The sequence below is a fragment of the Humulus lupulus genome, chromosome 4 (genome assembly GCF_963169125.1).
Source record: "Humulus lupulus chromosome 4, drHumLupu1.1, whole genome shotgun sequence".
Classification (NCBI taxonomy): Eukaryota; Viridiplantae; Streptophyta; class Magnoliopsida; order Rosales; family Cannabaceae; genus Humulus; species Humulus lupulus.
In genome coordinates this window covers 235,977,505-236,002,848 of record NC_084796.1, presented here as the reverse complement: position 1 = coordinate 236,002,848, position 25,344 = coordinate 235,977,505, and the positions used below count along the sequence as shown (strand labels likewise).

At 38.0% G+C, this 25,344-nt stretch overlaps 3 protein-coding genes across 5 annotated transcripts; 1 reads left to right on the top strand and 2 right to left on the bottom strand.

Moving 5' to 3' along the window:
* Positions 1-14,437: 14,437 nt before the first annotated feature.
* LOC133831354 (uncharacterized) lies at positions 14,438-18,020 on the bottom strand. 3 transcript variants are annotated; one of them, XR_009892490.1, is made up of 6 exons: positions 17,700-18,020; positions 17,199-17,334; positions 16,348-17,094; positions 15,805-15,913; positions 15,092-15,182; positions 14,438-14,788 (listed from the first exon to the last, which is right to left on the bottom strand). XR_009892490.1 is itself a non-coding variant. In XM_062261612.1 (5 exons), the coding sequence occupies exons 1-5, from the start codon at positions 17,774-17,776 to the stop codon at positions 15,154-15,156; spliced, it is 1,098 nt and encodes a 365-aa protein (XP_062117596.1). In that variant the 5' UTR covers positions 17,777-18,020; the 3' UTR covers positions 14,438-15,153. The 3 variants fall into 3 exon arrangements, 2 of the variants coding, with proteins under 2 accessions (XP_062117596.1, XP_062117597.1); XM_062261612.1 differs by having other exon boundaries at positions 14,438-15,182; XM_062261613.1 differs by lacking the exon at positions 17,700-18,020 and having other exon boundaries at positions 14,438-15,182; positions 17,203-17,335.
* Positions 18,021-18,820: 800 nt separating this feature from the next.
* Positions 18,821-21,022, bottom strand: LOC133831353 (glucosamine 6-phosphate N-acetyltransferase). The gene is made up of 2 exons (XM_062261611.1): positions 20,772-21,022; positions 18,821-19,707 (listed from the first exon to the last, which is right to left on the bottom strand). The coding sequence occupies exon 2, from the start codon at positions 19,658-19,660 to the stop codon at positions 19,187-19,189; it is 474 nt and encodes a 157-aa protein (XP_062117595.1). The 5' UTR covers positions 19,661-19,707; positions 20,772-21,022; the 3' UTR covers positions 18,821-19,186.
* A 148-nt stretch (positions 21,023-21,170) lies between these two features.
* LOC133831352 (iron-sulfur assembly protein IscA-like 2, mitochondrial) lies at positions 21,171-25,272 on the top strand. The gene is made up of 5 exons (XM_062261610.1): positions 21,171-21,357; positions 22,755-22,940; positions 23,568-23,698; positions 23,801-23,909; positions 24,855-25,272. Exons 2-5 carry the CDS (start codon positions 22,770-22,772, stop codon positions 24,918-24,920), a joined length of 477 nt encoding a protein of 158 aa, XP_062117594.1. The 5' UTR covers positions 21,171-21,357; positions 22,755-22,769; the 3' UTR covers positions 24,921-25,272.
* Positions 25,273-25,344: the final 72 nt, after the last annotated feature.

Below are 25,344 nucleotides of genomic sequence, written 5' to 3'. Positions count from 1 at the left end.
AGGCCGTCGCCAGGTCGGGCTTTAGGTTGGATTTATGAGGGTGCAATATATATAGGCTGGGGGTTTGTAGAAGGGTCCTCGGTGCGAGGGGCAGGCTGGTTAGAAGGAGGGTTGGCTATTTTCTTCTTTCTACGAGCAATATGCTTCACGCGACCCATGTTCTGTTGATTGGTTGGAGGTCTAGTCACTGGGTTTTGCTGAGAAAATGGAACTTCTAGAAACAGCAATGATGGTTGTTCTTGATATGGTTGTTCTTGATCCTCCAACAGTAGCGCGAGCAGATCGTCGTCGATTGGCCTCTCACCTCCCCGTGCATGAATATTTGGGAACAGAAAATGAGAGATGAGAATCTGCGGCCAACAGATAGAAGAAGTGAAAACATTGGGATAGCGTTGCTCGTGTATAAAAGTTAAGCTTTTATATGACCAGCATCATTCTAACGTAAACACTAAAAACACACGAACAATTTGGAAAAATAGATTAAAAAGCGAAGGTGAAATTTTTTTTCAGGGAAACTTTTTTACTCCAAAAATAGGCAGGAAAAACCCAGATTTTTTGAAAGCATAAAAATTGAATTTTTACTTCGATTGTGGGCCCTAAATTAGTATTCCTACTTCCCATGCCAATTTCTAAGCCTCACTTAGGGTTTTTGCTAATTAAAACTCCTACCCTATCGTGTTACCACCTACGAGCCCGATTACCTCGAAATCATTTTTCCTCAAGAACATTCAAAAACTCAAAGCCCGAATATCAGAAAACTCGAGAAATAAACGTTGCATGGTATATCAGAGGCAAAGAAGATCAAGATACTTACTTGAATGGAAGATTGAAGTGAAGTCACGAGTGTTGATGCTTGGGGAAAGATGGACACACCTCGGATCACCAAATTTTTCTGAGTTTTTCTTGCTTTGTTCTTGAGAAAAAGAAGAGTGGTAAAAGGTAAAAAAATGAGAAGAGTAGGTTGTTTATACTGATCGTGGCACATTTAAAAAGGTAATGATGGGGTGAGTTTTCAATACGTGGGGAATCGTGTTAGCCGTCAAAACGCTTTTGGGAAACTGCAACGTCCACAATTAGTTACTTTTTCGAAAAGGCACTGATAGATGTGACAGGTCAGACGGAAGGTCGGTCGATTAAGTTTATTATATGCTGGTCGCAGTAAAATAAACTTGGGGGGCAAATGTTTACCCAAAAAAGGACTACCTGATGATGTGGCAGAATTAACCTACTCATGGGATATACGTGACTGTTTAAGTGAGTATGATTTGTTCGACCATCGACCAGAAGAGAATCCACTCAGCATATATCATATTTTATGGGCGACCAGTCTAGTCGCAACATTTCATTTATTTCCTTCAGATATGTAATTTTGCATTTATGTAATAATTGCAATTTCCATTATTATTTAGATACACATGTATTAAATGTAATTAAGGTTCATCAGCCCATGTAAAAACCCATTTAGCCTATAAATAAGAATCAAATGGCTCAAGAGAGGGGACTTTTTTCCTTTGGACTTGCAAAACTTCGAAATTCTAAGAGAGAAATATAGTGTTTTTATCTACCATACTTGTATTCATCCTAGGGTTTGTGAAACTCGTGAACCCATAGTTCATTGATCACATTTCTTGGGATTTTACATCAATAAGAACACTAAGTGGATGTAGGTTATTGCCATTTACTTGGGCCGAACCACTATAAATATTTTTGTGTCATTATCTTTTTGTCTTGATTTCATCTCATTTCTATTGATTTATTTGACTCCATATCGTTGTCCAATTCGAGAGTCAACAAAACTCATTTTGATTAATAAAAACAAAAAACCTATTTCTTTTGAAAAAAAAAAAAAGAAAACTAAAAAATCTAAAATCAAACAAACTTTTTTGTTCTTTCTCTTCCTTCGATTCTTCTTCTTTTTCTCCTTACTTTACGAACCCAGGCAAAGGAACTTCTTGTTCTTGCTTTACAAACCCAGGTGAACTCTGGCTTGCTTCTTTGTGCTCAAAGACAGCGTGAAGATATGCAGATTTGGGCGATGGGGATGAAGGTACACGGGCAAACTTCAACTTGTTTTTGTGCTCAAGGATGAAGTGATGCTACAGATCTAGGCAACATGAATGAAGGTCATTGGGGACATTTTGATTATGCTTCGATGTAGTTGATGGGGATGAAATGCTTGAAGTGGGTAATGGGCAGTTGCAATAGTGAGTTAGGATTTAGGATTCGCTTCTGAAATTTTGGTTTGTATACAATAGATGTTGTTGTGAGTTATGATTATGGATTTTTGTCTGTGATTGGGTGTGAATTGATGAATAATTTTGGGTTTATGTCTGGGTAAATCTGGGTAGGAAAGTGTTTACCGAGTTTTTCAGAAACTAGAATTATGAAAGATTAGAGAGCGTAAAAGAAAGGATTTAAGAAAAGTAAATAAGGTTTTTACGTGGTTGGGGCGTTAATGAGCCTTAGTCCACGAGACAGTTGTATTAGAGCTTAGAGAACTTTTGACAATGGAGTTTTTACAAGTTTGAGCAGAGTAACCGCTTATAATCAAAATCTCGGATCCCCTCCTCAGTGCACCACTATTCGTATTTATAGGCACATGAGTGCACTGGGCTTGGGTCGGGCTTACTCAGGCCCAATAAGGGTGTAAATACCATTAGCTTCTCTGATGGGAGCCCAATACAAAGGATTGAAATCTGAAACATACATTAATCAAAACCCATTGGGCCAGCCCCACCAAGATCTTACTCTAAGACATGCGACAAACTGGTGTTTCAGTCTGGGTATTCTAGGCTACGAGGAAGATATGGGGGACAAGATCGGTCAGAGTAGTGGCGGCGCAGTTATGAACCAATGACGTACAATCCCGAGGCAGTCTCTTCTGCAGGCTAAGCGTGGGGACAACCCCCACGCTTCATGGGATGATGTTGGTACCTTGGACACGTTATCACGCCAAACTCGGACAACCCATCCAGGTCCGTTTACCACAGTCCCCCTCTGTTTACCAGGGCCCCGTTTCATTTACCAGGGCCCGGGTTCATCCACGAAGATCTCGCCCCAATCTTGGATTTGGTAGCCGCGACCTCCTTTACCGTACCTCGGGGAACATCTCGGTACGCATTCCTGGGTTTATACAACCTGCCCTGACGATGGTCCCGGCCTACTCTCCTAGTAGCCCTTTGGGCCTTGCCGTGACTTGGGCTGCCAATACCCATTTTCCTCTCTCCTAATGGGCCTGGCCTGGGCCTTAACTCCCAGGAAAGCGGGCCATGGACTTACAGTGTGGACCCATACATGTAGGAAGAAATGGGGATAACAATTACCCCCCAAGCCTTCAGCTGGGCTTGCGCGGTGGAGGCTTGTCTCCCTCCCGGACTATCTCGGCACTTCCCGGCTTTTTTCCAAGGCGACGGGTCTGCAGACGGGTGACACCGCTGGCTGATCGATCACGGAGTGAAAACCTACGTCGATGTCCGGGACAAAATCCAAAAAGCCCGGACTGCTTACCAAGATCCGGGTTCGTTTACCAGAGCCCCGGTTCATTTACTTCAGGGCCGTCTGGAGTCCTTCCCGTTCGCCCTGCTTCATCATGAAGGGTGCACGTGTCCCATTGTGACTGGAGCATTGATGACACTTGGTCTTGAAAGGTCAACAAACATTCTATTGGTTACTGTGTTGGGGGCTAGTATGTCAGCTCGATTTATGAAGCGTCCCATCTGCACGAATGTTCCCATTATTATCTCTACGACAAAGAGGACTGTTGGATGGGGCGATCTTTGAGGTGCTCTTTTTCTGGGCCGTTGGATCGGGGCGGCGCGGATCGTGTCTCGGGGGTACCGTGATCCAGTACTCGAGTAGGTCCATTAATGTCCCTGCACGATCCAGGACCGTCCGATGTGGGGTGATCGTGTCGGACCGTTAGATTGAAACAACCCTCTGGTTCTTATAAATAACCCTAGATTTTCATTTGATATCTTTACATTCTCATAAAAGAAAAACACTCAAAAGACCTTTTATGTCCGAGCTTGCTGACGACATTTTCCATTGTCTACTTCATCTTCGCCGTCGCTTGTTCCCAACGCACCCGATATCTGCCCCTTCGCCTGAGTAGACGACATCGGCTACTCCCATAGACAAGCTTTTGAGCCGCCTTCACCTATTCAAAACCACGATTTTACCGTCACTGTCGCCGGAAACCCACCATTCTTCACGACCAGCCTTTTACAGTAAGTTTTCCTGACTTTTGCATTTATTTTCTTGCGTTTGCCATACTGTCCTATTTATGTGTTTAGGCTGTTAAATCTTGCCTATGTTCAGATTGGCTATGGGTGCATTAGAATAGGTTAGGAAAAGAAAACTAGTCTGGACTGTCCCAGATCTCCTCGGGTTCGGGTGGTTCCCGGACAAGTGGCAATAGGTCGGCTTAGGAGAACAAATAGATCCTTTCTTTTTTTATGTTCCAGATCAGGGTTTCGCGGCTTCTTAGTGATCCCAGACCTGATCCGGAGGGGACTCCTCCAAGCAGTTTGTAGAAGAGCCCCCGTACCTTAACCAACCTTCTTGGGTTTTGGTGCTGATTGCTTGGTTATTTGTATTATTCTATTTTGCTCCCAGATCATCAGCCATGACCTCAGGTGTTACCCTTCATTCGGAAGAACTAGTTAATGCGGCCCCTATCACTCTATCAGGATCCAAGATGTAACGCCCTGCTAATTAGGGTCCATTACCAGGTGTGTTTTGAAACCAGTGCTGGACTTACAAACAAGTCATTTGGACTAAACATGTGATTAACCACTAAGGTTTGGGTACTAAAAACTTTTGATCATTTCATAAACATTTTCATTAAGTTAAAGATAAGTTCTTTACATGGGATCCCAAAAACATTAGTTTAAAAGTCTGTTACAAAACTCAGATTACACATTAAGCCGTCCTAAGCGGCAAAAGCTGGGTTTAACCCTAGTTCCTCTGAGCATCTCGACTGTGGTGGTCGAGCGGACCGCATATGTACATATCACTACTAACGCCCTCTGACTCATGGCTGGTTGAGCTTCTCTTTACCTTTACCTGCACCACAAAGCATCTGTGAGCCAAAGGACTCAGCAAGAAAACTTAATTAACAGTTCCGTGAATAAAACAACCGTCAAACAGTAATAACTGATTCCAGTACATCCACTAAACTCAATTGGAGATCATAGAGTCACACAAGTGCATGCTGCACTTCCTTTCAAGTTGTTGGCATCCGAGCCAGTCAAGTGCATGTTGCACTCCCAGGGTGGCCAAGCCATGGTGGCCTGCACTCCACGTGCGTTATGCCAATCTTAGCTTATAAACTAAGTCCCTTATGCCCTTGACTTATAAGTCAAGCCACCACGTGCCTCCAACTTATAAGTTGAAGCCTTGAGACTCATAATTATTAAGAATCTCCCAAAACCCATCAAATTCTCAACTAATAAGTTGATCTCCATTTAACACTTTAATGATACCCTAGTTTATAAACTAAGCCTCACATTCATACAGACAATCTCATGTTCCACATAGCATGCTTAACAGATACTCACACAATGCATTATAATACATCCACTCAACAGTTATAAACATAATCATAATTATGCACGTTACAACATACCTAAGGAGATATTCACAACATAATTATAATCATGTTCGTCACCTTAACTAAGCTCTAAGCATGCATTCACATAACAGGTGCAGTTTTCTTACCTTTGGTCCGCAAGCGGGTTACTAGCGACAATCCTCCGAGCACGATCCTCAATTCAAGCCCTTAGCGAAAACCTAGTCACAACCGCAATAAGGAAGTTCCCATCAATAACAGGTATATAACAACTTCCAAACCAACTCTTAGCCTCCGGGACATCGAATTCCACTTAACAAGGAAGTAGGATCGATCCCGAGCCCAAACAGTTAAGTTTCCAACCTAAAAATCCCATTATGGTCAATTTTCCCCTTAAGAGTCGCGGCCCCTCACAGCCGAGCCGCGGCCCGCCTCTGATTCCAGAAGCTCGGCCTCTCTGAAAACTAACGCGCACCGCGGCGTGCCCCTGAGGTGCCGCGGCCCGCCCCTGCATCCGAGTCCTGCGGGCCTAAAATCCCCTTCGCAGGCCACGGCTCACCATAAAAGAGCCGCGGCTCATCACCACGAACCCAGAATTTTCTGGGTTTTTCCTGCAACCAAACCCAACCAAGCTCATCCAATTTCCTCCCAACCTTCCAGTTAAGTCCTCAAAAACAATATACCTCTTACCAGTAATCAAACCCAACTGAATACTAAGTTAAACTCATCAAAATCCCAAAACCCAATCTACCAATTAACAAACATGCATAGACATCCTCACTCTAAATTATTCAGCATAATTAACCAAGCAAATTTCAGTTCAGAGTTCATACCTCAGCTATGATGAAACCCTTGAGCTAAACCTCTAGTTTTCCCTAAGTTTGGCAGCTTCACTCTTTGAATTTTCCAAAAACCTCCTCAAGCTTCTATGTCACCTAGAGAACGTGAAAGAGAGAAAGGGGCTGCTGAATTCTTCTTCATGTAACTTCTCAAACTTTCTGAATATATCCCAGCCACCTAAGCCTTAAACCACAATGGAAATGACTAAGTTACCCCTTGCTCTTAGCTTATACCTCAAATATCTATAAGGGCAATTTTGTCATTTGCCTTAAATCCCGCTATCCACAATTTGCATCCTATAATTCCCGCCACTTCCATTATTCTCACACAATTACCAATAATTCCCCATTCCCCATTACCCACTAATTCCCGGTAATGTACTAAATTACTAGAATACACCCCAAACCGGGTATTTAGACCCCGTTGTGACTTTTTCGCTAACTTGCTCATCGGGACCGCCTCTCGTCGAGTAACCCAAATATATCCACATAATAATGTGGTCCCAATCACACAAGCACATATTCACATATTTAATATCTTTAAAATACAAGCATAATTATATTATAATATAATTCACATAATAACTCAATTATTGCCTCCCGGCCCCCTAATCTAGGCACTAAGCCTTATTAGGAAATTTGGGATGTTACACAAGACTCCCAGTGGCAACAGATGGGAGATGGACGAGGTGCAGAACCTGTTCCGAAATGATCGGATGTTGTACGCCCTGGAGAAGCACTTGGGCATGGAGTCTACTCCCGGACTGTTCTATAACCGTCTGGCTAAGAAAGAGGAAAAAGCTCACACCAGCGTGGGCGAGTTCGGGGCCTGGAGCGTGGGCCACATCAGTGCGGGAGCCACTCTTCCGCTTCATGAATACTTCGCGCAATTCCTCAAGTTCGTGGGGATTGCGCCTTTCCATCTCCTGCCTCAAGCGTACCGACTACTTGCGGGATGGCACATCTTTTGCATGGAGAAGCAGATCCCGAATCCAACACTGGCAGGATATATTTTATTTAATACATAAAACTATTCATGAGCCCATAAAAAACTATTACAAGTTATTTACAACTCAAAATGGTCATTACTGTTTCAAATTTACAAACCCGCCGACCTAAGCGGCAAAAATAGGGTAAACCCCCTAGTTCCTCTGAGAACTCCTTGGCCGTGGTGGTCAAGCGGCCGCATATGTACACATCACTACCTAAGCTCTCCACTCAAGGCTGGGTGAGCTTTTCTTTCCCTTTACCTGCACCACATAGCACCCATGAGCCAAGGCCCAACAAGAAAACAAAATATAGCATGAATATAATATTAACAATGATCATAATAATAATTCAAGACCTTTAGTCCAAAATAGAGGAGTGACAACTGAAAAGTCACTAAGGTGGGTACAGCTCCCTTTAGCCATGTGACGATAGGGTCACCGGGGCTTAACAGATAAGTGAACTTTTCACTAGTTTAAACAAGATAGGTGCATGATGACTAGTCACCAACATAACCTTCCTCTTGACCTTAGAGTCATAACCATGGAACATTGTTCCCTAGCCATGTGACAAGCAGTCACCTAGGCCTTAGGCCCTGGCTCTGAGTAACTAGTCCTAGACTAGTCAAGCACTTATAAGTTTCATCGACCTTAGAGTCGATCCAGCATTAATGCCTTAGAGTCATTCAACGCTGATATCGATTAGATCTAATCTTCATTCGGCCATGCGTTCAGGACGCTTATGCCATTTCTGACTCTTAGGTCAGTGATATGCGACCAGTACCGTCCTTGACTAATCAGTGCCATACACAAGTAAACAACATTCGCTAGCATTTAATATGCATTCAATGTCCACATTCATCAACCAACATGCCTCGACAGCAATCATGCATGTCATATACACAGGGTACAATTTTCTTACCTCAGGTTCGAGCGAGAAATATAATAAGAACGACTCTTGAGAACGATCGACATTTTGATTCCTTAGCGGTTACCTAATCATAACCAATTATAACCTCCATTAATGAAAATCCACAATGAAAGTATCTTAACCTAAACCCCACTGTCGGGACCTCGAACACATGCCCACACGGTGAGTAGATTCGATCCCGGGCCTTAAGGATTGAAACCCCGAGCCAAAAACCCTTAAAAACACTCAAAACGGGATTCTGGAGGAACAGAGAAGTGCTACAGCGCTGCTCAATAGCGCCCCAGCGCTATACTCAAAACCCCAAACTTCCCAACAATCATCCTGTGTAGCGCTACAATGCCCTCTGATGGGCGTTGTAGCACTACCCCCAGACTGATCCTCCCCTGAAACTTCCTTCTTCGACTCCTTCAATTCTAACTCGATTCCAATGCTTCCAAATCCCATTTTTGGTGCCAAATGAACCCAAAACCATCCTCACATACCCCAAACATCACAACCATAAGAACCCTAGCCAAAACTCCCAACAAAACCAAGTATCCATCCTAGGAATCCCAATTGAAAACCAGAACTAAAACAGAGCAAAGCAGGGATTTTAATGGCTAGAAACTTACCTCAAGCTCAGATTATGATGCTCTTCAATGGTGGAACACACTCCCAAACTCCCAAGGCTTACTTCACAAGCTTGAATCCTCAAGAATGGCTTAAAAATCACAAAGAAAACTGAAGGAGAAAAAAGCTCTTGAACTATACTCTGTTTTCTCTTCTTTTCTATAGCCATAAATGGCTTATATCTATCCTAGGGGTGAAAATACTAAAATACCCCTAGTTCAATTGAGGGTTTCTTAAGGCTCCCAAGGGCAAAATTGGTATTTCCCACCTATCTCATTAATCATAATTAATGCTCTCCAATTCCCGCTATTCTCGATAATCTCAAACACCAATTATTCATATTCCGTTACCCTTTAATTCCCGGCAACGCTCTAAACATTAAAATCACCTCGAGACTTATCCCGAGCCCCGAACTTAAACCTGTTATGACTAAACCGCTAATTAATATTCCAAGATCATCTCATGCTGAATAGCTCGAACAAACCCACATTATAATGTGGTCTCAACAATAGGTCACCGACATGCATACAAATATACAATTACGCTCTCAACCGGCCAAATTACCAAAACACCCCTGTCATGAAATGTGGACCCACATGCATGCATTTAACATCATATTATAATATAATTCACATAAACATGCACATATTCATTTAATGGCATAATTAACACAGTTGTGGCCCTCCCGGCCTACTAATCCTGCCATTAAACCGCATTAGGAATTTCGGGGCATTACACCGCGGCCCTGGCAGACGCGGCCAAAAGGAAGCGGGACCAGGCCCAGGAGAAGAAGAGTGCCACCTCCAAGGAGCTGGAAGTCCTCTTCGATGAGGCCCATTCGAACACGGGAACCTCCAGTGCTAGTGTATCAGGGCGACGTAACTCACCTTTGCTTTTGACTTATGCTCCCCGAGTTGGGGACTTAGTATGGGATAGACTAGTTTATCGAGGCCCCCTGTTCGGGGCTGATGGAGAGATGAGACCTTCGTCTCCCATCACTGTAGATCAGGAAACTCTCGTGTACTTGTCCGGGTTCTTTCAGTATGGGAACTTCCTATACCCGAATGACATGGGAGATCGAATCCATTCCTTCGCCTTAGGAGAATTGAGTCGAGTCCGAGGTCTAGACAAGGGTTCGTCCCAGATTACTTTTAGTCTTGTTATCACTCATTTGCCGTGACTTGTTTATTTTGCTAATTCCCTTTTTGTTTGTTCATTTCAGATGACTCCGACATGTCCAATCCCGTGGAGAAGATGAAGCAGGCCCTTGAGGTCCGGGCTACCAAAGCTAGGGCTTCGGCAAAATAGACTGCCAAAGGCGCGCCCAAGCCAAAAGCTACGGACGTGATCCTTGGGAGCTCGGTGTCGGAGCCTGAATCAGTCAAGGAGGCCTCAGTCGCGGTCTCGATCACAACAGTTAATCCTGAAACTGTCTCAGCTTCTGCTCATCCCTTGGTAATCGACCTGGAGCGGGACTCACTGGTGAGTCGGAGTTCCGGGAAGAGGACCGTGGACTCACGCACGGGTGAGGCCGCGAAAGGGACAAAGAGGGCCAAGACCAAAGGTGCTAGCTCAGCTGAGGAATCCTCCAGGGAGAGTCACCTTGCCGCCAAGGACCTTCTAGGAGTGCCTGCGCTCCCCATCCATCCAGCTCTGCCCGAAGAGGGAGAGGCGGTTCTGCGGGAGGAACAGTCCAAACTGGTATCCCGGACGTGGGAGAGCGGCCTGGAGAAGAGGGAAGAAATTTACCGGGCCCTGATGATTTGTCGTAAGGCAAAGTTCTCGGAGCGTCCGACAGCTTTTAGCGCTTCCCAGCCGATCGTGGATCGGCTTGCGCTGAGACGGGGTTCTGTTCTAAACTAGGGCAAGACACGGCTCCGTTTGCTACGAACTTGCTGGATCAGGTGGGGGTTACTATGTCCAACCTCTAGTTGAAGCAGTATGTCACCATAGCCAACCAGGACTTGATATTCATCTCCCAGGCTCTCCGCCACCAGGCCACTGCTGTAAGTTATCCGTTTACACTCCTGTTTCTTCTTGCACTTTTAGTTCTTCAGATTTTTCTAACTTCACTTCATTCCAGGACGCTCTACTAGCTCATCGGAATGCCGACTTGGCGGCCGAGATTGCAATGAAAATGGAGACGAGCCAACTAGATCTGGAGGAGGCCGTGAACCAGCGGGAAGCCACTAAGGAAGCCTTGGCCAAGGAGGTGGCTAAGGCCAAAGCTGACCGGGAAGAGGTTACCCGGACTAAGTTCCAACTCGAAGAGACTATGTCCCGGAGAGAGGCCGAGAATAGCAAGCTGGTGGCCGGGTTGGAGGCAGAGCTTCTCCGAGTGAAGGCCCTGCAGGAGGCGGCCGAAGCCCAGTCTACCCAGGGCGGGAGAGGGTCACCGGTCTCGAGTCTCGGGTCCACGATCTTCTTCTTCTTCTTCTTTCTTTCTTTCTTTCTTTCTTTCTTCTTCTTCTTCTTCTTTCTTCAAATCTAGTTTTATTCTTCTTCTTTTTCACATCTGATTTTGAACTTCATATTTGATTTTTCTGGTTTTTTTTTTCCAAATCTATTTAAGTAACCAAGTACCATGACAGTTGACTTCATATTTGATTTGATTTAAGAAATGTACTCAAGGAAAGTTGACTGCTATTCTTTGGTGTAGACTAGGGTAGTATAAGAAGCTAGGTAGTTGAATATTTTAGGGTACTTTTAACATATGAAAGCTTAGGTTAGCTGATTAGTTTTTTTTGTTGGAAAAGGGCAAAATTTATCAAAAGGTTTTTCCCTGTAATGTTTAGGTCAATTGGATATAGGTTTAGTAGCCAAACGTTGGCAAGTGCCACAAACATGCAACATCATTGTGGATGTGGTAATTCTGACACTGTTGCAATGCTGGAGAGGAAAAAAATCAATGAATAACAGGTGTGAGTACATAACTGTGGTAATTACAGTATTGCAAGGTTTCTGCCTGTGGTAGTGGTTTTGTAGTTTAACGTCGGTGAATGTATGGTGCTGACAAGCTGCACCAATGCTTATGATTGCAATGGCTGGAAATTGTGGTGGTAATAAGTGACACTAACAGGATACTTATTGCTAGACTCCAAGAAGAATATTAATACATTATTGCTCTACTGGTGGAATGCTCTATTTGGAACTTACCTCTCTTTGAATAGAAACCCAGTTCCAATACAGTTGTGGAGATTAGCTTTGTTTTTTCTTCTTCTTCTTCTTCTTCAAATCTAGTTTTATTCTTCTTCTTCTTTTTCACATCTGATTTTGAACTTCATATTTGATTTTTCTTGGTTTTTTTTTCCAAATCTGTTTAAGTAACCAGGTACCATGATGCCTGATTCATTTTATTCATATCTGATTTTTTTTAGACCTAGGTGTAACCAGTTACAATAACAATTAATTTAGATTATTTTGTTTAGATTTGATTCTGTTTTCACACCTGACTAAAAAAACCAGGTACCATAGCAATTGGTTCTTTTTTTTAGATTTGATTTTTTTTCAAACCTCGCTGTAACCAGTTACGATTATGATTAGTTTAGATTTTTTGATTGAATCTTATTTTTTTCCAAGTCTAGCTAAGTAATCGTTTACCATTGCAACTGTCTCTGTTTTTTTTTTCAGACCTCGTTGTAACCAGTTACCTTCAAGATCAATTTAGTTTATTTTTTCATATCCGTTTTTTTTTTCTTCCAAATCTCACTAAGTAACTAGTTACAATTCAGTTGATATTTTGATAATGGTACATTACTTAAAAAAATAAAAATTATTTTTATAATTGTAACCAGTTACTACAACACCTCTTAAATAATAAAACTGATTTTTATAGTTATAACTGGTTACCACACATCATTGAAAAAAATGGACAGTGACATACGATTATTATCACAAAAAAATCAAAATTGTTTTGATAGTGGTAACCAGTTACTATGAATAAAATGTTTATTAAAGAAGATAAAAAATGGAAGAAAAGAAGAATAAATGAGAATAAAAAATATGGTGATGAATGTCTTAGTTTTTTCTTTCAAAGAATAATATAAAAAAATATTTTATCAAATATAAATGATAAAAATTAACACAAATAGATTAAAATTATAAAAATAACTCAAAATAATAAAAAATAGGTACTAAAAAAATATAAAAGATAAAATATGGTATACAAATAAAGTTTTACAAATATATGGGAAAAAAACTCCTATAAAAATGTAAACAAAAAAAATATGCCATAAAAAACTTTAAAAAAAAATTACCATATTTTTCAAAGTTTATAAAAAAAATCTAATATTTAGTGTAATTTCCTCTTTAACTAAAAGCAAGCTAGTCATATTTAAAAAAATAGGTTGACAATTCGGAGGGGGAGGGAGGGTACCAATTATGCATAATTTGTAATTAAAAGATACAAATGAGTATTATTAGAAACGTAGGGTATCAAGTTTAAAGTACCAAATGAGTATTAACTTTTTTATTTTATCATTATTATCAATGATAAATGTAAAAATAGATTAAATAAGAGAAAGCAATTTATTTTTAACAAAAGTAATTATATCCCAGAAAAATTATAACAAATGTCATGTTTTTAAGATTGATAATTAATAAATGCTTCTTATTTTTAAGTTAGTATAAAATATATATTTTTTTCAATTTTATAATTTATCATAATTTGTTTTTCCAATTTACCATTTTCTATCATTTTTTTTATTTATAAGCAAATGACTTTAATATCGTAATACATGTATATTAGTTTTGTTTAATTTTTTTTTAAAAGTTATATTTTTTTTCATTTTTTATAAGTTATTGGTATATTATTTTCTAACTAGTGTATATATATATATATATTTGATGATATTTACTTTCTATCTTGTTATACATAATGATATTATATAATTTTATATCATGGTATAAACATTTTAATGGTGGTATATAATTTTGTCAGCATGATATATATATATTTTAGTTATAATTTTGCAAGTGTTGTTAATATATTATTTTTCAACTCAGCATATGTATTTTATGGTATGGTATATCATTTTTTTTTTATGATTTTAAAGTTCTATCTTGTTATATATAATGGTTGTATATTTTTTTTGTTAGCATGATATATATATTTTAATAGTAGTAAATAATTTTATTAGTATGGTATATACATTTTTTTAGAGTAATTTTTCAAGTATTATTGGTATATTATTTTTCAACCAGTATAATGATATTTAGTTTTTATCTTATTATATATAATGGTATATAATTTTATTTGCATAGTATATAGTTTTATTATATTATATACATTTATTGAGTAATTATATACCAATTTTATTTTTGTTACAATTTTTTTATAGTATATACTTTTATATATAATGCAATTTGCTATATAAAAAAAACAAATTTGATAATCTAGTATTAAGAATATGGTATATGGTTAGACTATTATTTACTTTCACACAGAGGCCATTTTGCAACTCAAAATCCAAGTTAAAAAAAATTGTCACGACAAAAAAAAAAAGGCCACAAAACACTGATCCCTGCTTCTTCCACATAATTTACACAAGTAATGAAATATTAAACATACAATAGAAATCAATAAGGTAGAATCAAAGATGCTCAAAATACTAATTCGTGTATGAACCCAATGAAGCATATCAAAATCAGACCACACTACAAAAACCAGTATAGAGTCTCTACTATAACTTCCTAGGTACAAAACAAGGAAACTATCGAGACCTATTTTGTCAACTTAAGCAAACCAGCAAACCGTTATTGAGTCTTTCCATGCGAAAGTAACAGAAACAAGGTCAAGGAATGCCATGGTGAAGATGATTTCCACCTGTCTGCTCAAATAGTAGGTTTTAGACTCCTGGAATAACAAAGAAATAGAGAGAGGTAAGCAAAACAAGCTGAATAATAACCATGTGAACTGTGTAGATTCCTGATTTCCACGAGGCCGATTGCATGTTGGCATAACAATAGATAATGTGAATCTTCAATTAATGTTGATGGTTTGTCTATTGACATGAAGTCAATTGAGTTGTACTTGATGGTTTGTCTATTGACATTGCTACAGAATGTCTTGGAAGATGATTCTTCAATTATTAAAAGGATACTGATAGAAGCGTTTGGATAGTGAAAGAGTAGCTGTTTTTGCTCTAATGCTTCTAACCTTTGTATCAATTCGGCCACAACATCCCTCTAAACAAATAAGGAATCACGTAGCAAACCTCTTTAAGCAATTTGGAGCACAACAAGTGTACCTGCATTCAGTGCATGATTCAAGATAAGGACAAGAACACTGAAAAGTAAGAGAAATCGGATTATTGTTGCGTACATCCTTTTAGAAAGGATAAGGGAATAGAATGCTCTGTTTCTCATTATTAAGGTATAAGAAAGAAAGATGAGAAAACACCAAAACAAAATGTCCTTAAAAAAAACAGAAGGTTAACGGTCACAACCCTAAAATATTAATTGTTTTATAGAATTTTATAGAATTTAATTCCAAGTTTGCCATTATAGATAAGAGAATTGGGTCAAAGTCTACATTATACTAACCACCCACAAACTTCACAGTAAAAGAGCCTTCTCAAGTGAGAATTAGGTCCCTCTTTTGTCAGTGTTCTCTACTAAATAACAACACCACCGTTCAAGTATTCAAAACCGTGTGACAAAACAATGACTTGTACACTGCATCCATTTATTTATCATACCAATAATCATGATTTTCTTTTCAGTTACACATAAAAGTAACTACAATTTGTGCCGCTTCAGAGGAGAAAGCGTTAACAATAAATAGTAATAATCCAAATAGAAAAGAAGGTAAATGCAAATACAAGAAGAGCAAGAGAACATTAGAAAATGATACTATAAAAATTTCCTCACCGAGAATAATGAGCACGAATATGATCAGAGAGATCAACTGAAATTGACGATTATGCTGAATGTAATTTCTTGATCTTTGGTATCTTGCCTGACATATCCCCAGCCAACTCTGCAAGTCCATTTAATTTACAAGAAAACCTAGATTTCAATATCAGGATACTGCTAGTAACTGTAGTAAACAAAATTCCCAGAAACTGACACCTATATAAAATTTTCTAAACTCGTAAAAATAATGAAAACATTTCAGTCATCACAAAAATTGGTCTGTAAGTTTCATTGACAATTAGCAGAACTCAGGCAGTGCTTGTGTATTCAAGTCTGTAAAAATGAGTAAAAAAAAAAATTTCTTTCTTATGTGTCCAAAAACGTGCACTGCATTTTCATGTGCACAAAATTTATCTAGGTTAAAGAATTTAGGGAGTTTCCATGACACCCTATCATGTCCCCCATATGATATTTGATTTATTTGTAAGAATCAGCAGTTGCCATCACGCAAAAAGTTATAGATAACAATCATATGCACTATAGAATCAATATCAGTACCTGTGCATCATTTAAAGCTTCATTGGATGATGGAGATTCCCTTTGTTCTTCTCCATCTTTTAATCTCTTGGTGTAATTTCTAGCAACCTTACCTCCATAGGCGGTCCATAAATTACTGAAGAGCCCAAATATGTGACTTCTGCTTTGGAAGTTTCTCCACTTGTTTTCATGGGAGAAACTTTTAGGTTTAGCTTCACCAGCCTCCAGGTCCCAATCCCCATCTTCACCACATCGGTTACGAGAGGTCTCTGGAAGAGAATTTATTGCTTGAGTACCCAACCGCGTAGAACAATAAGATCCCACTTTTCTCATGTTGTTTTCCTTTTTAGAGTCAATATTATGATCCATATGCACAACCCCATCAATATTCAGAGTTTCAATTTCTTTGCCTTTATGCTCAACGTTCTGCAAAGCATTATCTTGCCCACTACCTACCAAGGTTGAATCAAGATATCTTTTTAGTATACCACCGTCCCCCAAGTCATAAGCATCCATCCGCTTCGAAGGACCTCCTCCTCCTCCAGAAAGAAATAGTGCCAACCCATCTCTATCTTCTTCATTTAAGTTAACCCACTCATTATTTCTCACAGGATTACCTACTGATGTCTCTTCCAAGCTTTTTTCCACATGAATTATCTGTTCCCTTATGGCTCGAATAAACTGTCTGTGCCTTGAAATTACTTCATCCTTCATCTGGGACTTTTCTGTTATAGTCGAGTAACTAACCGCTCTTTGAAAATCTTCCAACTGAGAGAATTACAAACAGATTACTTTCTAAAATAGAACAATAAAATAAAGAAATACGATATGAATTTTTTGCAGATTGAAAGTGGTAAAATGCCGAAGAAAACCTGCCATTTTGTAGTTTCAAGTATTGTTGCGAGATCACGTCTATGGCAATTTATTGATGAAAGTAACTTTGGGTCTGAGTGGTCACCTTGAACTAGACTCAGCTCATGGAACAGAAGACGGAATATTGATTCCATCCTAATAAGGAAACCAAAAAAATTAAAAAAAAAAAACCATTCAATTGGGTTTCGAAAAACGAGTAGTTTCAATATCGTAGAAATTATAAAGAATTAGGAAAAATGAATGCACAGTATTAGTACATAAAGCAAGAAGCTTTTAACACACAATTCTCCGTAGCACGTAAAAAAACACGTACATTGTTAGTATATAAAGTTGAAACTGGGGAACTCTTCATGTCTTAACTTTTATTCTTATATACAGAACCCAATCCCTCAAAAGGCCATAACACAAAAGGTCATCGTTTCAATTCTACAAATATATACATAACGGCTTCATGTTTTGAAGGTCCCAAATCAGACGAATAAAACCAAACAAAGACTAACCTGTCGGCCGAGTCTTGAACTACTTCAGCCGCAGAAAACAGAGGGTCCGATTCCCATTGGTGCAAACTCGGCGCCATTGATATATATGTTTACAAGCTCAGTTAGCTTTCATTGTGTACGCTTATAAACACACAATCAACAAAAACGAAAGTAAAACAAAGCTACAATTGATGTTAAATTGGGTTTAGACAAAGAAATCTGACTCTGCAATCGTGATCTGTTAACATATAACGATTGATTAATCGAATTTTTGGGGATTAGGGCTATGAATTAGGATTTTCTTTTAACAAAAAAATAAAAGATTTAAAAATATTGAACCAGTTTGTAGAGCACAAGTGTACCGGGAGATGGAATAAAAAATCGTCTAGGGATGGAACATTGTCAACCACCTATACAACTAATCATATTCTGCCACGTGTAAGACAGGTTTGAGTTGGCAAATAGGTAGTCTTTACTCGTTTAATTAGCAAATAGTGCAGAGTTTTATCTTCAAATTTTGGCACAAATAGTGCTTGAGGAGGTATCAGTTTTCATACCATTGATTTAGAAGAGATTATATTTGAGGTAGACTCAATAAATCAACAGTCCAAAATCATTAGAGATTAGAAGAGAAAGATTGGAAAAGTGTAATACCAATGAAGTAAAAATTCTTAAATTTCTCATGAGGAGAAAAAATAAGGATACATGCTGTTCTAATTTTGGCAATTGAGAATTGATTAATCTTGTTTTCTTACAATTATGTTCTACTTTCTTCACCTTAAGTAAGTTTTTCTTTTTTTGTTGATTTGCTTTCTCTTTACTTTCTTCACCTTACCTGTGTCAATAGTGTAACATTCAAACTAAGTCATATTGTTTAGCACAATCTACATAACAATTTCAATTATAGAATCAGAACATAACGAGTGGCTATCATCATCACGCCTTCTTAGAAAAATCAAAACAAAACAACAAAAAATGAAGGAAAGAAATTACTAAAACTAAAACATACATTAGTTACTGAACATAGGAGAACCACCTTTTCTGTATTTTTCTTTGCTTTAATAAACCCTCCCCTCTCAACCACTACCAAAACTCACACATATGTCCTATTCTGTCTAATTAAATCTTGATCCCACTAAGGGTGAAATTTAAAATACAAATTTAATAGCTAATTAGATCGAAAGACCTGATACAATGTTGTTTGCTGCACAAACTATAGACATAGTAATTACAACAACTAGAATGAGGTTATTCTTGCCAAGTTAGCTCTGTTGAACCTTAATTCTTCCCGGCAAACATATTGTCTGATTTCATTGCTTCACTAGTCTCTGAAGGTTGTTTATGACTCTTATGTAAATTCAACTCAAAACTACATGCTGTAAGCAAAGAATCTGAATGAAATAAACCAACAAAAGCCAATGAATAAGCTATTATTCAGAGTAAAACTCACTCCTTAATTAGACTCAAAACTCAAAAAATCATGTTTTTCACTTGGAGGCAAATGCTTCTCAGATGAAATACTTCACCATCTGAACTTCTTTTTGCTTGAAGCCACATTTTTCATAAAATGTTCTATTGTCAACATTGCAATCCAGAATCACCTTGTAACACCCCGTTGAGCAAGCATGATCATTGAGGAATCCAACAATTTTCTTTCCCAATTGCATACCACGAGTGTTAGCATCAACAACTACATCTTCAACATGCGCAACTTTGCCACAATTCCTTATGAACTTCTTTTCAATGAACACGCTCCCAGTTGCAACAATCATCCCAGATTGATCATCTTCAATAACAGCAATAACATGATCATCTCCGAGGGAGCTGAGCTCGTGAAATCTATCTTCAAAGTCCTTGTCAGTTACAGAATCACAAACAGTTAGCTGTTGCAATAGCTCTATGAAACCTTTATTTTTGTCTGAGAGCTCTAGCCTTCGAACTTGAAACCTTTGGTCTATGCCTGATGAATCACTGCCTTGCATTTTTTTTTCCGCTGTGACACTTCAACTTTCAACCAGACTTCTTTAAACTGGAAACATTTTCCAGTTGAATCAGCAAGAGATACAATAAATAATATTTCTTCTAAAAAAAACGTCTCCAGAAAAATCAAACAACAGTAACTAGTGTTACATGAGTCAAGATCCCCCAACTCCTAAGTCATAAGTCCAAATTCAGTAATTTTTCATATGTATATTTTGATATTTATGTCATTCATTGTAAAGCTAAACCCAAAAACGCAACTCTGCACTGGAATATGTCTTAGACACAACAGCAAACGCAACCTTGCAAAACTTCTTTTTTTTTTCTTCCTTCCCTGTTTTATATGATTAATTTTTGGGAATAGGGCTATAGAAGTTGAATTAGGATTTTCTCTTACTAAAAAAAATAAGAAAAGATTTAAAAAAATTGAGGCTGCATATGTAGTTGAAGAAAGAACCAGTGTGTAAAATACAACTAATTAAATTTTGCAACGTAGAAGAGAGGTTCGAGTTGGCAAATAGGTAGTGATTATTCATTTTTATGTTGGCAAATAGTGCAGGGTTTTACTTTCACATTTTGGCAAAAATGGTGCTTGAAGTAAATCTGTAAGTGTTGTTTTCTAAATAAAAGGGATTATGTGGTACTAATTTTCAGCTTAATTGTAATTCTGAATACTATCAATAGTGGCTCGTACAAATCCATTAGAAAATCCCATTACATGAAGGATCTATAATATAAATTTGTCTTCTTTATCAAACAAAAAATTCAAATTTTGCTCAAGGCTTTCAGCGATGTTTGCCTAAATCTGGAAATGGCATTTATGCTCTCTTTTTTTCCTATTTAATTACCTTGCTGTACAACAATCTGCCTTAATAAAAAAAAATTCCTTTGACAGTGACCACTACATCAGTACATTAATTACCATAAGAGATTGAGTGCTTTCTCTTCAAGGCAAAGAAAATTATCTCTTTTGCTTATCTTACTGTCAAATCCCAATCTACATTTTTATTTCCTTTTGTTCCATTCATGGCCGAAACTTTTCTAATTGGTTTTACAACTAATAAGAGTGAGTGTGTGAATGTGACCGTGTGACTGTGAGAGTGAGTGACTGACCTCAGATCTCAGAAGCTTCTTGTTCCGGCAAGGAGATTGAGGGATCGGAGAACTTGAGGCCGCCGACAGACCTGCCTTGCGCGACGCCAATGGGTAAGCAGCTCCGGCTTGAGGAGAGTCGTGAGAAATCTGAGAGAGTGAGCGACGGAGAGTGGGGATCAGGGAGTCGTCGTGAGGGTTCGCCGGTGAAGGAGGAGGGGGTTGGCTGTGAGAGACGAGAAAAAAGATTTGGGGAAATTGGTTAAGATTTTTCTTCTTTTTTTTTTTTAGAAAAAAATGGGTTAAGGCTATAGTACCGTAAATACACGTGACGTGGACGAAGACAATGGCAGTGGCGTGGTAGGCACGCGCCTGTAATAGCCAAGTACCGACTTTGTATAAAAGACAATAAAACACCCGACCGGCGAAGCCCCGACGCTCATGTGTTCCAAGTTGTCAAACAACTCCCGATCAAAATAAGAAAAAAGAAAAACTGAGATAGCCGTGGAGAGTTTCTCTTCCACACGATAAGGTTGCCATGCTCTAATGCTGTACTCTAGTCTCAGCCTCTTGACATCGATTATATTGAGAACTTCATTGCAACCAGGTTTTTTTTCTTCTTCTATTATCTCCTTCTCTTTTGTGCCCTAAACCACGATTTGAGTCTGAAAATTTATAATTTCTTCTTTGTTTTGAGTTTTTTATTACACGATTACAGCCGAGATAATAGTATTGGTTATTGTAATCGAAGTTTTTGACAACCAAATCTTAGCATCTATAAAAATAGTATTCCATACACATACATTTATAAATGACTTTATATCAGGTAATGTAATTATTGTTTTTTCATTATTTATGATATTGTTTTATAGTGAATTTAAACATATATGTTGTATTTTCATAATAGTCTTGATAAGTGGCCAGCAGGTGTTTGTAATGTATTAGATTTGGGTTTTCTTTTGAATATGAATATAGTTTATTATAATGATTCTTGTGAAACCATTATGTCTTGGATTTTGGGTGTGTGTATCTGTGTAAATTGTATGGAACATAGGTTTTTGCTACTCACTCGTTTGTGTATGATTCAACTATAGGTTAAATGTATGAAAGAATGGGGAAAGTGGTTAGTAGAGAAGTACCTCGATTTTGTGGAGTCAATATATGGCCATATTATTGCAAATATATGGCCATAATATTTCAAAACAATCAGGCTAAGGGAGATAACCTCATTTAAATTGGGAGTTTATTATAAGAGTTCTTCATTGAGAGAGGGGCCAAAAAACTGAGTCGTTTCTGATGGTGACTTTTTGAGGAGGTTGATATATGTAAGCTAGGCAAAACCCGTTTATGGAATGAATGGGGTTCTCTTTATTGTGTTAATCTCGTTGAACTACTAGTACAATACGGTGTTTATAGTTGATAATATATATTGCCAAAATGGAGGCTAAGAAACCTATCTCTTTTAAGGCCATCTACTTTAGTGATAGCTTTGAGAACCTTTACGTGGATGGTCTTTTATTGTTGTCTACAATTAAGTTGTGTTTGCAAAAGACCGCTTAAGCCATGTACCACCAAAATCCGCATCCGTATATATATGTGTGTGTGTGTATGTATGTATATATATCTGTATATATGTGTATATCTGTGTATGGAAAAAGGGAAAGGTGAGTCTAAGAAGGTGGTGGGAAGGGAAGGAGATGCAGATAATCTCTAGGGCCCCCTCCTGTGCAATGGCCTCCTTCCCTTGTTCCTTTAGGATCTTCTTTGTTTGCAGAATTGTGGATTTCCCTAGTTTTCTCTTTCTTGGTTGAGGAATAATTATTTTGATTAAATGCAGGTGCAAATCTGAACTTTTATTTTTTAAGAAGAAAGTTGATTGCATGCCCTAGCCATCTTTATCTTGCTTGTTTCTTTCCCTGTAGATTTACCATATGAGTTTATTTCTCTGTCATATTATGGTGCATAACATAATTAGTGGTTTTTTTTTCTGTATATTTACTGAAGAGAGTTTAGGCGGCCATGGCGCCGAGATCGTTGATTCTTCATCGCTTGAATTCTTACTTCTCAGCTCAAATCCGAAGGAACCATAGACTTCTTAGCTCTGCTTCTTCTTCTGCCCTTCACGAAGCCCCTTCTTCTTCTCCATCTACGTCTCCCGATGCTGTTCACATGACTGAAAATTGTGTTCAAGTACTTTCTCCATTAAATTACTTCTCCTTTTCCTTTTATGGGGAATTTTCTTTGTCTGTTCTGTGATTGGATGCATGGCCGTTCTGGGATTTTTCAAATAATTAAAAAATTGAATCAACTGCTTTGTTGTTTTACCAATTTGAGATATTTATTGGAGTTTTATATATAGATTACAAAATATCTGAGATGTTTTTTCCGTTGGGGTAGAAAGAAAATGATAGAGAGATTCATCACATTGAAATTTCAAATGTTTTTTAACTTTCACTTGGGAGATTAGTGAAGCATCAGCCTCTATTAAACTCGTTTAGTTCATTGATTTTGGTTACTCGAAATGAACAAGGGAATTTTTTTTAAGATTGAAAGTAATTAATTGTAGTCTATAGGACTTAAGAGTTTCATTATGATTTTAAAAAAAAAATGGGCTCTTTCTGTGTTATTTCTAACTCTAGTACAGAAGTATTTGTGTTCTATAAGATGGTGGCATTTAACATTCACAATTTCTCTTTTTTAAATTGGTCATAATTCTCTTAATTACAATAGATTTTCTGAAATGAAAAAAAAAATGTTTGTTTTTGACACTCATAACTTTTGGTTGTGATAATAACCTTGTATTTTTATGTGTTGCAGCGAGTGAAAGAACTACATTCTAGTGAAGCATCGTCAGGGGAGAAAATGCTTCGCTTGAGTGTAGAAAACGGTGGCTGTTCTGGCTTCCAATATGTTTTTGATCTCGATGAGAAAACCAACCCAGATGACAGGTTTTTTTCTTTCAAGAAATTTCTTTCCCTATTAGAGAAAAAGCTTTCAATTTGCATATTCTTTCTGACTTTGCTTTTCCTGTCCTTTAAATATTGTGTAAGGGTCTTTGAGAAGGAAGGAGTCAAATTGATTGTGGACAATATTTCATATGATTTTGTAAAAGGGGCAACCGTTGATTATGTTGAGGAGCTTATTCGTTCTGCTTTTGTGGTAAGTCACCTTACTTTGTTTTCTGTATGAGCTCTATTTCTGGTTTCTGATGTCTGAACATAGACTTGTGTTTGTAACTTGTTCGGTTAACTACTTGCTCAGTGAAAGCATCTCCTGTTAACTAGCTACTTTAACATTTTAAGATCATCCATTCACATAGAACCTTTAAGCGTATGGAAGTTGGAACTTTATTTGACAGTGGTATGCTGACATTATCAAACATTTTGATACGCTATATCATTCCCAACTTGACACCACTGACTGCCTAAAATTTCCACTGAATGGCCAAACTAAGACTAGGCACCTGTTTGAATGGGCATTGCCACTAATGGCCATATGTGAGATCGCGTGTGAATAGTTTTATAATTTTGTTGATGCCCTTGACTGATTTAGGTTGAAGAAAGTGATCATGTAGGTGCAAGAATTCATGTTCATTGGCTGAAGTTTTGTCTAAATTCCAAATGAAATGTTGTTCTCGAGAAAACAATTACCTTAAGACTTATATTTTCTTGCCTCGCATCCCTTTGTCCTATACTCGGATTAGCAATATCTATCATCTTTATCATTTATTATTTTCTAATGTGGGTGCACGACACTGTTTCTCCAATGGAAACACGGTATTCTGCAGCAAGAACCCTGTGTAGAAAATCCATTGGCCCTAAATAAAATGCTTCAATTATTTGATTTGTTTGTTTGCAAAATGGAGCAAATTACAAAAACCATTATAGAGTATTTCAATTAGAATATTGTATAGTATTCTAGTTCCCAACCTTATGATAGAAATGGGTATTTCAATAATCTTTGTATTCATTACTATGATATCACTGATTATAGTTTATGATTCATTTGCAATCCGCTTAAAACCTTGTTAGATGATTTGTTATATAAGTTGTATATAACAAGTAATGCAACTCATGGATAAAATTTAATGGTTTTCACTGGCAGGTGTCTACAAATCCAAGTGCAGTAGGAGGCTGCAGTTGTAAAAGCTCATTTATGGTGAAACAATAGTTCTTCAAGTACTGACTATGATCTCTCTGTATCAAGTCAACTAGATTCAGCTCGGAATAGATAATACAACCATTTATTTGACATGATTTTTTCAAATAAAATTACAGCACACAAGGGCCATGCCTACTGTTGTACAATATTATTGATGTTACGAGCGGCTTGTATCGTACCAATAACCTAATAGGCTATTTGAGATATATTTGTATGTTTTTACTTTTATAATCTACTGTTGGTCGTTCGACAAGGCATCTTGTACTACTCTAGCCTTGGGAATTCTGTAGGACCGCCCATATTTTACTACGTGGGCTCATACGATACGAAATGAAATGAACTTGGTTCCTAGTTCCTACTACACTTTAAACTCATTTTTTTCCTCAATTTCGAACAAAAAAAGAATCATGCTACCTTTAAGATATTCGAACTC

Excerpts from the sequence above, each read along its gene's own strand:
- LOC133831354 (XM_062261612.1), bottom strand. The coding sequence starts at position 17,776 with ATGGCGCCGAGTTTGCACCAATGGGAATCGGACCCTCTGTTTTCTGCG. Across the intron at positions 17,335-17,699 it reads GTTCAAGACTCGGCCGACAG|GATGGAATCAATATTCCGTC; the intron begins GTTAGTCTTTGT and ends TTTCCTTATTAG. Across the intron at positions 15,914-16,347 it reads AAGCTTTAAATGATGCACAG|AGTTGGCTGGGGATATGTCA; the intron begins GTACTGATATTG and ends ATGGACTTGCAG.
- LOC133831353 (XM_062261611.1), bottom strand. The coding sequence starts at position 19,660 with ATGCAAGGCAGTGATTCATCAGGCATAGACCAAAGGTTTCAAGTTCGA.
- LOC133831352 (XM_062261610.1), top strand. The coding sequence starts at position 22,770 with ATGGCGCCGAGATCGTTGATTCTTCATCGCTTGAATTCTTACTTCTCA. Across the intron at positions 22,941-23,567 it reads TGACTGAAAATTGTGTTCAA|CGAGTGAAAGAACTACATTC; the intron begins GTACTTTCTCCA and ends TATGTGTTGCAG. Across the intron at positions 23,910-24,854 it reads TTATTCGTTCTGCTTTTGTG|GTGTCTACAAATCCAAGTGC; the intron begins GTAAGTCACCTT and ends TTTCACTGGCAG.